This window comes from Alternaria infectoria, assembly GCF_024043175.1.
Source record: "Alternaria infectoria strain BMP 0036 chromosome Unknown scaffold_2, whole genome shotgun sequence".
In the NCBI taxonomy this organism is placed as follows: domain Eukaryota; kingdom Fungi; phylum Ascomycota; class Dothideomycetes; order Pleosporales; family Pleosporaceae; genus Alternaria; species Alternaria infectoria.
The window spans coordinates 1,405,756-1,419,383 of record NW_026250691.1 but is presented as its reverse complement, the minus strand read 5'-3'; the positions used below and the strand labels follow the sequence as shown (position 1 = coordinate 1,419,383).

Genomic DNA, 13,628 nt, shown 5'->3' with positions numbered 1-13,628 from the left:
CGGGACCACACTGGCAGCACGAACACCATTTCACCGCTTCTGTGGTTGCTGAATGCAGACACAACTCGCGGTGTCTAGAACGGTGCCCTGCATTGCGGCTCTCTGTAGCCTCATCCGGGCGCAAAGCTTCGATCTACGACGGGCCGATTCGGTATACCTCTCTTGATCTCCAATCCAGTATTGCACGGCGCTCCCGCTGTGGCGCTTTTTGCATCGGGGTCTTTTCCGTCGTATTAAGGCTGTTATTGTCACGAACCAAAGTAAGCATCATGGCTTCTAGCTTCGTCGGTCTCGCTTTCTGTACTGAACGCCGAGCAACCCCGGATCGGAATGCGTAGTAGCACCCGGAACATATCAAACTCATCCATTCCGAGAACCGCTTGTCTTTCCTATAGCACTGCCTCCGGGCATATTCAGAAATCTCTGCGCATGCCACTGACAGCTGGACAGGTGATACACGCAAGCGCGTCACCAGGACACGTCTGAACACGCCTTATACCAAGTGGATCGCGTTTGGCGAGACATGGTTTTCTCGCAACGAGTGTACCCGCACCAACGCATCGCTAGTACCCACATAGGAACAGTACCAAGATCTTCCACGTACGTCGATCTACCGTGGACAGAATGCAACAGCGTTTTCTAGTACATGTAGCAAGATTTTCCACGCCCCATAAAACACCAGAACGGCGCAAATCTGCATCCTCACTTCCTACCTGGAATAGCTTCAATTGAAGACATGGTGAATTCGACGTCTCGTTGCACATCTTCAGACGACCTGACCCATTTCCCATGAAATCACCTTCGGATCCAGCCGCTATTCGTACCAATGGAGACGATGCGCTGTGCTTGAGTTTCTTTTGCAGCTGTGTTCAGGATCGCGACCGAGTAGGCACGATGAATGCTCCACAGTCAGCGCTTGCGCGGAAGATATTGCAACCTTCTCCCTAGCATCGTGTGGAGTAAGTGGGTATGGCATTCGATTCGAGCTAAACGTGTTCTCGCGTGTGACATCGCAAACTTTTCTCAGGGATCCCTGTTCCTGTAAACAGACTCACGCCATGTATCCCCACCGTCAGACTCAGAAAACTCCATTAGCGTAGCACGAGTGTTGTGGACATCGCGTTGAAACCAGGACTTTCAAAGTAGAGAACAAGTCACGCATGAGCATGCAGTTGAGGAAGTGACAGGTGCATCAATTCATTAGATCGTGCTACGTGCCATGTAGACCTTCACCCATCCTGTTGTCCGAACCCTAGACTCCATACTATGCAAGCCATGTTGGTATCTTCAAGTGGTATCGTAGATCTACTCGTCGTCCTCATCGGCCTCGTCGTTGACGACGTTGAAGAAGCGGAGCTCGTAGACGCCCTTGGAGGTGGAAACGACGCGGAGCCAGTCACGGAGCTGCTGCTTCTTGAGGAACTTCTTGGTGCTGCCAAGCTATTAGCCAACATCCTTCCCTCTGAAGCGCCAGGTGTTCAACATACAGGTACTTCAGGTAGCGGCCAGAGAACTCCTGGTGCGCAATGACCTCGATCTTGCCATCGCCCTGCTGGCTGATCTGGATGGTATCACCAAGGTTACCGGTGCGGCCCTCAACCTTGATGCGGTCGTGCAGGAACTTCTCGAAAGCCTGGATGTCGAAGATCTTGTCGTTGACGGGCTGCGAGCAGTTGATGATGAACTTCTTGGTGACCTTTTGGCCCTTCTTGGCGGCAGCGGAGCGCTTCTGTAACTTGAGTACTTAGCCTACTGTTCTTGTGCGCGTGGGGTGCTCCCTTGCGCTGGACAGCAAAGCGGTTGTACGTACGGTGGTGGACATTTTGGCGGTATGGGGAGGGGAGCGCAAAGAAATGGATATCCTGCGTCTGGTTTGGAGGGGTTGGAGAATGAGTGAGTGTCGCGCGGTGCGCCAGAAGTTCGAGCAGTTCAAAATTGCCGGCACGATGGTGGGGTACTAGTCCCGAAGGGGCTAGTGGCGCCGAGTGATCGAGCAGCTCGGTACCTGAGGTCATTGTCATCGTTGTTGATGCCTCCCGAGGTCCTAGTAATTGAACGCCCCGACTATCTTTATTGCATTTCGAAAACTCAATAACCCTCGCGCATGCTTTCCATAAAGGGTGCGCCACGGCTGCTATATTCACATCACGAGCCAGCCATCTTCGTCCTTCCATACGAGCGCGATCACTCGTCTGTACATCTTCCAACAGTCAAATGCGCGCAAGAAACCCATTATACTATTAAACAAACTATCTGCCGAGACGATTGGTACTATGTTATCACATCTAGTCCTACTGCCACATTCCAAGGCCTGCTACCAAGATCCGTCATCTCATCTGCATGATACAGCGCTATCGAAGAGGCCGGGAGCCCGGGCAGGAGTTGACCAGATATCATTGAGCCGTTATTGCCGACGTAATTGCCCCTATAGATGACAATCTTCCTCAGTTTCGGCGGAACCGGCTGCGCAGACGCGAAAACAAACCGCTTTCGTGATTGATTTCACCCTCGGCGTGCAATGCCTCCTCTTGCATAGAGTCGATGAAGTCGCCATCCTCGGCCTCCTGCTCCTCACTCTGGAGCCGTGAAACAGGCTCACGTGCGCGAGCTTGACACATCTCTGCACGGCATTGCGGGCATGCGTTCGCACCGTTCATAGCTGACTCATTGACCCAGCTGTCTAGACAGACTTGATGGAAGTAGTGAGCACACTTCGTAATCACTGGTCGTTCTTCGTTCTTGTTGTCTTCGTGGACATCGATCATACATACGGCGCATGCGACACCCTCAGGAACGCTCTGCACTGGTTTGCAGAAATCTTCGATCAGAATACGCTCGCCAGTCGGTTGAAGATCGTCATCCATGTCCGAATTGACATCATCGTCAGAATCTCCTAGGTATGTGAAGGGAAGTTCTATGGTGCTGTGCAACATCCCATCCTTGTAACCCCGACTTGCTTCGACAAACTCGCGGAAGCTCATGTTCGAGCGGCACGTAGGTATGTGCGCTTGGCTCATAGCACTTAACACTTGTACTGTCACGGGCTCAAGGAAAGCTGAAACAATCCAAAAGACTTCTCGATTAGTTAGTGGAGGCAAGGTAGATACTTCCCTGAAAGCTCGAGGGCCGGAAAGGCGTCGACCTTCTAGCTTTGCTTCGCAGAACGTGGCGAGTTCTCTAAGATCCAACTCGCGGAGTGCGGGACAATCACGACATTCCATTTCCAAGTAGTTCTCCAAGTCTTTGCAGTAACACTGGATCTGCTCCGGAGTCGGATGCTGTGTTAGGAAAGCCGTCAGAATGATGGCAGTCCTCTCTAGTGTCGCGAAGAACCAGCCGACGTTTTTTGCCGATACCTGGGACACTACTCCTGGTACCACGATAGCCAGGCTAGGAAAGTATCTGTGGAGTTCATCGAGATCGGCGCGAGATCCTTCTGGAAAGAGTGCGAGGCTTGCGTGTCGTAACCAGCTCATTCTGAGTCCGGAGGGGGTGGCTGCGTAGAGAAGTAAGCGAATCATACTGAATCTTGTGTGTAGGTTGAGTTAGAGTTCTTCGGGTGTGTTGATGATAATGAGGAAGGGGGAATAATAGAGACTTTTGTGACTTCAAGGTGAGGAGTGCAGGTGAACGTAGAAAGCGTTCGTTAAGAACTTGCCGATCAAAGGTCAACGAAGTCGCCGGACTGTATAGTAGTGAAAAGTCGCGAAGAAATGATCTAAGCACATGTGCGCACGAATAATAGGCACGATACTGCTGCCTCGAGGTTGGTGGCAAAGTGTGGTGAATTAGGTGCCGTGAGAAACTGGCTCTCTGGCCGACTCAGGTACAAGCTTTCATTCAACAGTATACGAGGCATCCCTTGACTTGACCACCGCATTATCCATCCGCAGATATCCCGGTTTTACCAGCTTGTTTCGCCGGTTACATGCTCTCATCTAGGGTTGTTTGCACGTTGTGCGTCAAAAGATTACATCTGGTCACTCTTAACGTGCGCCTTATGATACCTTGATCGCAATATTTTGAAGCAAAAGATCTTCCTTCACCTAAATGTTGAGCAGAGATTAGAGATCGCTCTCGCTAGGCGACATATTCAGCCGAGTTGCCTCTGACGCTAGTGTGCATGCGCGCTATAGGTATTCGCAGCTTTCCGCCTTCCTGCTACACGAGGCCTCACGGTAAAATACGGAAGATAGAAGCAATTGCTCACTTCCAAGCTGGCTTTTCGACGTCTTTCTGAAGCAACACCGGGTGTCGGGAAGGACCCCTGGCACGTGTCGAGATCAGCGCGTTCCGAAAAGAGGATAGTGTCTAAACTGTTCCGAGACCCGGTAGCATCATCGCCTGATGCGATGCGATAGGCGGATGTCCTTGCATCGCCTTCTTGACAACGACATCAAGATGGCGGATAACAGATGCCGTTGCATCATATTCGGACCGCATCGCGTATCAGGCGTCCAATGTGACAGCACTGCAAGGCAGACACGAGTGGCTGCCTAACGCGGCGCAGTATTCATATGACAACCCGCCTTAAGATTGCGTCCATCTCATATTTTCCTTCCGTCATCCATCGCATGCCTCTACCGAGAATTTCAATCATGCTCTTCTCGCCAGTGATGCGCAATGCCGTTCTCCAGGCAACCGCCATCTGCACCGTCTCGCTACTCTACAGCCATTATGCCGAAGAAAACATATTCGCCGAAGTAACGCAGGATGAAACATTCAAGACACTTCTCAACCTTCTCACCAATGGGACATTGTCCAATGCTACCATTCCTGGTTTAACAGACCAGACTGGCCAATTAGCAATCGATGCCAAACCCACGGTCAACACCTCCGACGGTACCTCGTTTTCCTTTGCCCTCCAGCATGGCAACGAAACTAGAACTGGACTCAATGGGACCAATGGCGTCAACGGGACTGCAGGTAATGAGGTACCGGAATCCTTCTATCGGCGAAGGCTGCCAAGAGAAGTGATCATTTCACTAGCGCTCGCTATACTGCAGTATTGGTGGCTCATTGGCCTTGAAAGGATCTTGCCTGCTCGACCGAGATATCGAGACGCCCCGGCCCAGCAAAAGGAGCAGATTGAGGAGAACGAAGATAGAGAGGAAGAGGTAGTGAAGAAATGGATCGCACAGGGCAGAGTGCATCGAGCGTCGTTGAACTGGCGCAATACTTTCGTCAAATGGGTGCTCGATATGACAGTTGGCATGCTGTGTATATTCACCGTGGAGCATATGATTCGGCAGCTTCTCAAGATGAAGTCACCAATGTTGATCTTCAAGGGCTTGGGCGAAGTAAGTTCTTACCTTCACTTTTCGGCATGGCATCTCACTAACGTGCCGACTAGCACCTTATCTTCAACTTCCTGGGCACATTTTTCTCCGTCACTCCGCTTGTTCGCCTTGCTGCCTTTATACTCGCTCCAGCCTACAAGCAGATAATCTTTATCGAAGGTATCCAGCTAGTCTGGACGGTCTTCGCCTTGCAATTCTTACGCATAACAGCCTCATGGGCGGTCAAAACGGAGTTTGCCCAGACCTTCATGCAGAATATGACCAAAGAGCACGAGGCAAACATGAAGTATCAAAAGTATAGAACTATTCGGGACAGAGAGCTGTGAGTCTGTAGACTAGCAGGGACTACCATTCAATCAAACTTTCCACCTCTACACTACCACCAGCTTGGCGTTACGGGAATACTCGTACTCAGTCTCGTCTGCCATGTTTCCATCAAAAACTGTCTTTCCTATCTTCCCCGACTTGTCTTCATAATCCAACCACATGAGCGCTTCCTTCACCAGATCCGATGGCCCGGCAACGGTTGGCACATGCCATTGGTCCGCTCCTTGGCTCACAAAGTTTGCATGTGCACTGTCCTGTGCCTGAGCGATGATGCGCGCGCAGTCGATGCGTGAGAAGGAAGCCCGAGGCGTTGCAGGAAACTTCCCTTTGGGTTCCGAGAAGTTGGTGAGAGTTGACATCGATGCGCGAGGTGTGGCCGGAAGTGATCTGTCGAATGGCAGGGAAGGAAGCCGGCGATTCATGTACCAGGCTTCCCAGCCCAGCCTCGAGGGCGCTGGCGCTGCTGGTGTCTGAAAGGCTGGTTTTGAAACACGCTTCTTTGGCTTCCTTTTGGGCTTCACTCTCGAACCTAAAGTCCTGTCACGAGGAAATTTAGGTGTGTTCATTGGTGTCTTTGACGTCCTGGCCGCTAGTCGCTGACTCAATTTTGCAATATACTCAGCGAGCAAATTCAAGAGTTCTGCACACTTGTTACGCAGCCTCACGCCCAGTTTTGGTCTCGGTACTTGGGGGTTGGGCGTCTCCACAGGTGTCGATCTGATGTGTTTCTCATACACTTCATCACTCAAGATCTCATACAAAGGCACGTCTCTGCGCCTTGTTCGCGTCGTCATACTGGAGGCATTCTCTGATATGGTGTGATAGTCGCCGGCTGGGAAGAACTCATGGCGATCACTTCGGAATGACAGCTCTTTAGGTACCGAATTGGTCTGTGTTTTAGATGTAGATGCGCATGTACCGATGGAATCAGCATGATGTGAGTCTGCGGTGTCGTGCCGCAGCGCTGCAGAACTTCGCTGGAAAGGGATTGGTGGTGCCGGCCTCGGGTTGTTCAGCCAAACTTCAGCCTTGAGTTCCAATATACTGTCGCTATCTTTGATTGACAGGGAATCGCAGTTCGTAAGTGGCCTCTCAAGGATTGGTTCATGTCTCGACCTTCGCATCTCCAGTAGAAAGGGATTGCTAGTCTTTGATGGCGTCAGGCTGTCAGGGCTCTTATGCCGGGTATTGTATGGTGGTTTAGAGAACTCACCTGCACAAACTTCGCGGCGATCTACCTTACTATGTTCGGTCTTTAGGAACTCTTCGGCGGTACAAACATCCCATGACTGAGGCCAGCGATCTTTTCGGAAGTTGCGGTCAACAGGCGAAGGAGGTGAAGTCGTTGTTTTTGTGGAAAGCGTGCTGGAGTTACGGAACGTGCGAGGCTGACAACCCGAGGATTGAGTTTGGATAGCTAGATTGTCCCACTCGGATCGCCAGTCTTCGTTTTCCTCGCCTTCATGCTCCAGATCTCTTTCATGACCGGCACCGCCCCTCAAGCCGGAGTCTGAGTGGTCACCAGTGCGGAGGGTTGTCTCATTGCGGATTCCAGGCCAGATGGTGTTCTCCGAAGAACTTCTAGCTCCTATCGGCGGCTTCGAAGCGTCGTCTTTATACGTAGATGTAGCATTGATTCTAGCGTAGTCTTCCTCAATGAACATTGCTTGACAATAGTCGCAGTGCTCTCGATGTTCGTCCAGCTGCATAGCCCAGACTTCGCATTGAGCACCTCTTGTATACTTGTAACTTCTGGAGCGCTTGTCTCTGAACTGAGGATTCAGTCGCTTAGTATGTTGCCAGTCAAAGCGGCTGATGCTATCCTCGTGCCGTTGAACGAACTTGGCAGGGAACATGAGGCGACCCAGTCGTATGCTCAAGGGGCTTTTTACCGTAATGGTCGCCTCGTTTGAACTTAAGCTAGGAGTATTCGGTGCCAGCGTACCATAGGATTTCGGAGTGATAGGTGGAACACCTGGTGCAGCAGGCAACTTGGGATTTTGTAGCGGGAACTCTCGGTTGCCGTGTGCATCATGGTTCCAGTACTCAGAATCACTACCACCGCCGCGAACGGGTAACAAACATGGTTCCGTTACCTCTTTCATCTCAGAGAAGCTCTCACTGTCATTTACAGGATGTACCCGACACGTACAGAACTTCGGCGAGCTGGTCTCGAACTCGTCTTTGACTGCGTCATTCAGCGCATTGACCAAGTCGCCAACATCTTGGTAGTAGTCTTGTTCTTCTTCGCTCGATGCGGTTCTGACCGAGGTACTGGTAGACAACTGGGATGTTTTTAGATCGATATTAAGCTTCGTTAGTAGCTTCCCGAGAACGTCCACATCTTCCTCATGCACCTCCCATGTAGCTATCTTTGTTTCGCGATCCAAGTGACAATCACGCGGAACATCGCATATGCTGATAGTGATACGTTCATCGCTGACGTTCTCGGGCGACTCTATACCCATCTCTTCGCGGATCTTCATGATCTCCAAGACGCGCGCGATATATGGGTCGTTGGTGAGCGATTCTTCTCCGTCGTCAATTTCAAGGATGCGACAGATTTCAGGCAATGTCGACCTGTGAGGAAACTGGTATAGGTGTGGAGAGGCACCAGCAAAGACGATGATGGATTGTCTTGGGTAGAAGTCGAAGGAATTCGCTGTGATAGTGGTACACGCATGGGAAGGGTCGGAGGGGAATACTTGTAGAGTCGTGTCCTTCGTAGATGTCGCTGGTGATGATGGATCTTCATTACCGCCTCGCATCGTTCCTAGACCTGGCGATTCCACAGGGATTTCTTCAGTCAAAACGGAATCTTCCTTATCATCTGTGCGTACCGTACGAGATATAGTACTCTCGATTGAATGCATCAAGCGGGTCTTGAGAACCTCCAGGTCTTCAGCGATTGCGTCCTTTTCTGCCAGTGCGGTCTCAAGCCGCTCTTCCATCTCCACTTGTACATCCATCTGCCAATGTAGATCCTGGATGAGACTGTGGTTCAGCTCCTTGAAGTTCTCGAGTTCTCGTTCCAGAAAGCAGTTGCGTGTTTGTAGTACATTGGCCAGAGTCATCCAAAACTCTCCACGTTGAGAGGCTGGAGGGCCCACACATAATGTCGCGGCCTCCTGCATGAGCTGCTCAAACATGCTGCTAGGATCGTTCGCTGAGCTCTCGTTCGCGGATGATGGGTCGGTTTCGTAGTCACTTCCGCCGCGGATTTGCGCGCCGGCTACTTCTCTTGTGCGATTCGTAAGAAAGAGGTTATTGTCGTTGACCATATACATGTCACCTTCATCACCGTCAAAGTTCCAGTCCCCATCCGTCAGGACATTCCAGCTTAGTCCCATGGTCTCCCACCAGCTTGCGATCGCGCTCTTGAACACCTGCTTTGACTGTATCTTGTGGATCGCGACTTCTTGCCAGTGCCCATTTCCACAAGCCTTTTGCTTCCAGGCTTCTCGTTTTACGAAATCTTCTGTTGCTCCTGTTGGAAAATAGTAGATTGTCGCAGCGCTGTGGAAGACAAGCTCGGGCTTGTTGGTTCCGGGAATGACGAAACCTGGAGGTAGGTATACGAGGATGTAGTGGATTGTCGAATCGGCGACCCGAGTTGCGGCTCGTTGACAAAGCAAGTGTGGTGAGGCTGGGGTGAAGGTAGGGACGCTGCTGGTATCGATATGCTCGCGACTGCCATCGTTATGAACCTCCTCTCCTCCGCTTCCGCCACGCAGACTCGGTTCATCCTCATTCTCCTCTTGGCCGCCTCTCGATCGAGAACCACCATCCTGGTGCGCCGTCTCCATAAGCATACGCACCTGCTCTCTCAAGCGCTCAACCTGCTGTCGCAAAACTCGGATGGTCTCTCTATCATCACCACTGCTCTGGTTTCCCTTCCCACTCTCCTGCTGCGACGACGCGTCCATCTGATCCCAGTTTGTATACCCACCATAATCATACACGAATTCTTCGTCTTCGTCTCTCCCACCCATGCCACCTCTTAATGTCGCATTCATATCGCCATCACCAAAGTCATCTCCACGCTCGCCGCAAGTACAGTATGGCCCGTCGTCGTCGTCGTCGTCCTCCTCCTCATCATCGTCGTAATACTCCTCTTGCGCCTCGTAGATAGTACTAAGTATATCCGCCAAGATCATCTCCCTTCTATGTAACATGTCAACCAGTAGATCGTGCCATTGGTCTTGCGCATCGCATCGGCTTGTCCAGGCTCTCATCCCAGCCTCGGTTCTTTCCATACGATCCTGGAGTCGGAGGATAGCCATTTCCGTTTCGATCTGTCGCAACATATCTGGGGATGCTTGCTGTGAAGGTCTTTCTTCCGGGCTAGGCGCATTGCTGCGCTCGAAGTGGCGTGACGGACCAGAAGCGTGCGTCTCAGTCATCGACTCGTGCGGAAGCCCGATATCAGCTTGTTGCTGACCAACAGGTGCCCGATCGCTCCTTGCATGATTTGTGTACCCTTCATTGTGACCTTCCTGCCACAACCTCGCCATGTCTTCCCAGTCCCCCTCGAAGTAGACCCCAGACGACTCATTGCCGTCCGTCACGCACGCAGCATCCAAGATTGCTTGCAGAATGGCATCTAGACCCTGTAGCTCCTCATGTAGATGTTCAAGGCGGTTTTCCATTTCCAATATCACCTCGCGCTCGGCATCGTCTCGGCTGTCCAAGCAGTCCTTCAGCGTTGTGTTATTCTCTTGCAACATCGCGTTATCCTCTCTCAATAACTTGATCTCTTGATCAGCCAAGCCGAGCTCTCCTTCGAGCACCTCTATCTGGGAAAATGCGAGGGCGAGATCGTGGCTTAGGATTCTGATTTCCGTTTCGACAGCATGTGGATGAACAGTAGAGTGCGCTCGGTGGCCTGTAGCGATATGATGTTCGCGATCGTTATCGCCAGGCGTGTAACGGAGTCGGCGATGATGGTCCGCACCTGCCGTTCTCGATGATCGCGGCATATTCGTACAGGAGACTTTCAGCAGTAGTCGTATCTTGATTCTCAGAGAAATTTAGGAGGCTGGCTTGGTTGCGGAAGGGCCTGGATTTAGCAGATGATGATAAGCGGGAATGCTGATATGGTAGTTGTCAAGAGATCAAAATCGATGTCGTGACAATAGAAGGGTACAAAGACAAATTGCGGAAACAGCGTACTTTATGTAAAGGAAAAGAGCTGGAGACGTGACAGTTGCTTCAAGGAAAGAATTCTGCGTGAAGTTGCGCGGTATGCGTGAAGCGACTCGCAGTATTGAAGTGTCGTCGCCGTGACAGAATAGCTAGGTTTAATGCTGGTATACTAAAGAAAGAGGCGAAGGTGAATGCGCTCAGCACACAGCACGCGCAAAGATTGTGATACCGTTCTACACGTAGGAACCAACAGCTAACAAGGGGTATACAACAGCTGCGAATGTCTAATGACGTGGATGAAAGGCGCAAACAGTATTGCGAACGCAAGGGAAGATGATACATTCGCCACGTTGTACCTACAAAACAATGTCTATGAAGCTTGACAACAGAGCCGCGAAGGGCTTAAACCATATCTGGGTATACCGTGCATGATGCCCTTGTAGTAATGCGCCGTACAGAAGAAGAAGAAGTGAAGCGCCAAAAGTCTAAAACGAAACCTAAACTGAACTCCACCTGGCCTTCAGCCGTACAAGGACCGATAATCGCTAATGAACTGAACACGTTGAACCTCAGGCCGTGAAAAGGAAATCATGACTCTAGAAAGATTACAAGATTGTAAAGGGGAGTCGTAGCACCGTGAAGTCGGTACCACCACGTGTTGAATGCCAAGCTCCATGTCGCAGGATAGCCGGGCGCCATCATTTCGCTTTGCCGAACGCCGAATGTAAAACACTTTTAGTTACCGACCCGTTCGGAAACACGGCCGCGCTCAATCTGCTCCACGCGACCTTTGGAGTCGGTGCGCTTCATGCGAGATCGAGCTAACGCAGCTGCGGCTTCCTCGTGTTCCCTAGCCAAACGTCTGAGGGCGATTTTGGCTTCTTCAAGAGGTATGCTGTCGCTGCGCTTGGGGCTGCTCTGTCTTGAAGGGCGTTGGCTAGTCGGGTTTGATGTAGGAGTCGGAGGCTGGTAGCGGAAGCTGTTGGCCCTTGTGCTAGCAACGCTGAAGCCGTTCTTGGTGCTACCAGGCCGGCTAGTGCGATACTCAGTGCTTACTGACTCTTGGCTGCGGTTGTCGGCATCGCGGGCAGGAGAGTTCTTTCGGGACCGGACGTAGTTGGGATCGTCGCGCTTGATCATGTGACGGAATTGCTGTGTTTGCTGATCGAAGACCCAACGTTGATAGCCGGCGGCGCCATTTGCGTTCCCAGGAATGAAAGTATCGTGTTCGTCCCAGCACTTGACCCAAGCCACGTCGTCGACCCGGAAGAAGCCTGCTTGTACTTCTTTGCCTTTGTCGTTCTTGATCATGACAGTCTTCTTGCGCTTGTTGAACTCTGGCTCTAGGAAATAACGACCGATGGCATGGGAGTATTTCAGGGGAACAGGACGGTCCAGGGGAACGTACACTCTGCCAGTTGATGACTTGATGTATGAACTGGGGTGGCCTTCTGGCTTGGAATCGTCCTTGAGAGTTGCGATCAGAAACCAGCCTCGTCCGGGGATACTCTCATACTGGCCGGGTACTGGGCTGGTCCACTCTTCAACGACCTTGGATGACTGCTCTGCCTTGTTCGACTTGAACCACTTGTGGGGCGCAAAGGCCTTTTGAGTGGCTATGAAGAGGTTGGGCGCCATGTCGATGGTTTTCGAATAACGTTTGATAAAACTCCTCTGATCACTGTCGGTGATGTCCTCCGGGGACAGTCGGCAGTGGTGGTGGGTCTGAGATTCCGGGGGTGGCAAGTACTCCGGAAAGTTCTTGAAGCAAAGTCTGCCGTCGGGTAAAGCACGTGGTCGTGATCGTCAGTGGCAACGTTGGATGCTGCGAGGTTCCGCTTGAACAGAGGCGAGTTGGTAGACGAGGTATGGAAATCCGGTACTTCAGGAGTGTGTTGTGAAAGTGACTAGCCGAAGACCGCCGGTCACTGCGTGCAGGTGCACGACTGTGTCGCTATGAGGAGCGAGGCAAGCCTTCGACGAGCGTGGTTCACTGAGGGCGCGTGAAAGGAGGAATCTCGAAACAAAGACGCTGGGGTGTCGAAATATTTAAAAGACGGGAGCTAATTTAGTGCTGGGTCTGAAAATCTTTCCCAGGCTGACGGAAGGAAATTGGGATGCGCTTCGACCTACCGTGGGTACAAGTGTGGACCATGTACCGGGGAGCAATAGTCAGACATCTAAGGCCAATGCCAACGTGAGCACCGAGTCCTCGCACGCCGCCCCCGAGCGTATCGGACCCTCAGTAAAACGGGCCTCATCAGAAATTCGTCATGACACACTGCCTCAATCAGCTCTTCTCAGCGGTACACGTTCCCGGTTCTTTCCTGTCGCGCGCCCATGGATCCGCTGATTGTCGTGGTGGCATGCCAGGCTCCGCATTCGTGCCTCCCTCGCAGCAGCCCACATGCGTTGATAGAGTGCCGCCCTGGGCCAATCACCTGGGGTGCCAGCCACTCGTGGACAGATAATGCCAGATAACGCGACGCAGCCAGGTCGATTGTCCAGCAGTCGCCTGGGAGTGTGAAATTGCAAGGGCAGGCACAGACTGAGGGCAGCTTCAGAGCGGTGTGATGCTGGGTTGAGGTGTGCGGATGCGAAAGGGACTGAGTGGACCGACAGGCGTTGCTAGATCGTGCGCGGAACTTCCGTAAGCGCAGCCGGTAGCGAGGCGCTCAACATGTCCGCCGTCGATGGAACCAGCACCAGCACCAGGAACCATGACAAAACAACGGACTCGGAGCCCCGGGTCGCCTGAAGCAACAAAGAGCATTCTTCTAAGCAGCTTGCATGTTTCGACAATCTGATGCGTGCGTCAAAGCAGAGTAAGCGCCAGCCTGCGCAATTCAACCTTCC

General features: G+C 52.0%; 5 protein-coding genes across 5 annotated transcripts; 1 reads left to right on the top strand and 4 right to left on the bottom strand.

Annotated features, from left to right (window-relative positions):
• Nucleotides 1-1,305: 1,305 nt before the first annotated feature.
• On the bottom strand, nucleotides 1,306-1,822 carry RPL22 (60S ribosomal protein L22; the record flags this gene model as incomplete). The annotated part of the gene is made up of 3 exons (XM_051493329.1): nucleotides 1,306-1,432; nucleotides 1,488-1,729; nucleotides 1,811-1,822. The coding sequence occupies 3 exons, from the start codon at nucleotides 1,820-1,822 to the stop codon at nucleotides 1,306-1,308; spliced, it is 381 nt and encodes a 126-aa protein (XP_051356560.1).
• Nucleotides 1,823-2,444: 622 nt separating this feature from the next.
• Nucleotides 2,445-3,476, bottom strand: J4E92_001921 (uncharacterized protein; the record flags this gene model as incomplete). Its single annotated transcript, XM_051493328.1, has 1 exon — nucleotides 2,445-3,476. One exon carries the CDS (start codon nucleotides 3,474-3,476, stop codon nucleotides 2,445-2,447), a length of 1,032 nt encoding a protein of 343 aa, XP_051356559.1.
• A 1,122-nt stretch (nucleotides 3,477-4,598) lies between these two features.
• On the top strand, nucleotides 4,599-5,626 carry J4E92_001920 (uncharacterized protein; the record flags this gene model as incomplete). The annotated part of the gene is made up of 2 exons (XM_051493327.1): nucleotides 4,599-5,300; nucleotides 5,354-5,626. 2 exons carry the CDS (start codon nucleotides 4,599-4,601, stop codon nucleotides 5,624-5,626), a joined length of 975 nt encoding a protein of 324 aa, XP_051356558.1.
• Nucleotides 5,627-5,671: 45 nt separating this feature from the next.
• Nucleotides 5,672-10,606, bottom strand: J4E92_001919 (uncharacterized protein; the record flags this gene model as incomplete). The annotated part of the gene is made up of 1 exon (XM_051493326.1): nucleotides 5,672-10,606. The coding sequence occupies one exon, from the start codon at nucleotides 10,604-10,606 to the stop codon at nucleotides 5,672-5,674; it is 4,935 nt and encodes a 1,644-aa protein (XP_051356557.1).
• A 901-nt stretch (nucleotides 10,607-11,507) lies between these two features.
• Nucleotides 11,508-12,410, bottom strand: J4E92_001918 (uncharacterized protein; the record flags this gene model as incomplete). The annotated part of the gene is made up of 1 exon (XM_051493325.1): nucleotides 11,508-12,410. One exon carries the CDS (start codon nucleotides 12,408-12,410, stop codon nucleotides 11,508-11,510), a length of 903 nt encoding a protein of 300 aa, XP_051356556.1.
• Between the last annotated feature and the right edge of the window lie 1,218 nt (nucleotides 12,411-13,628).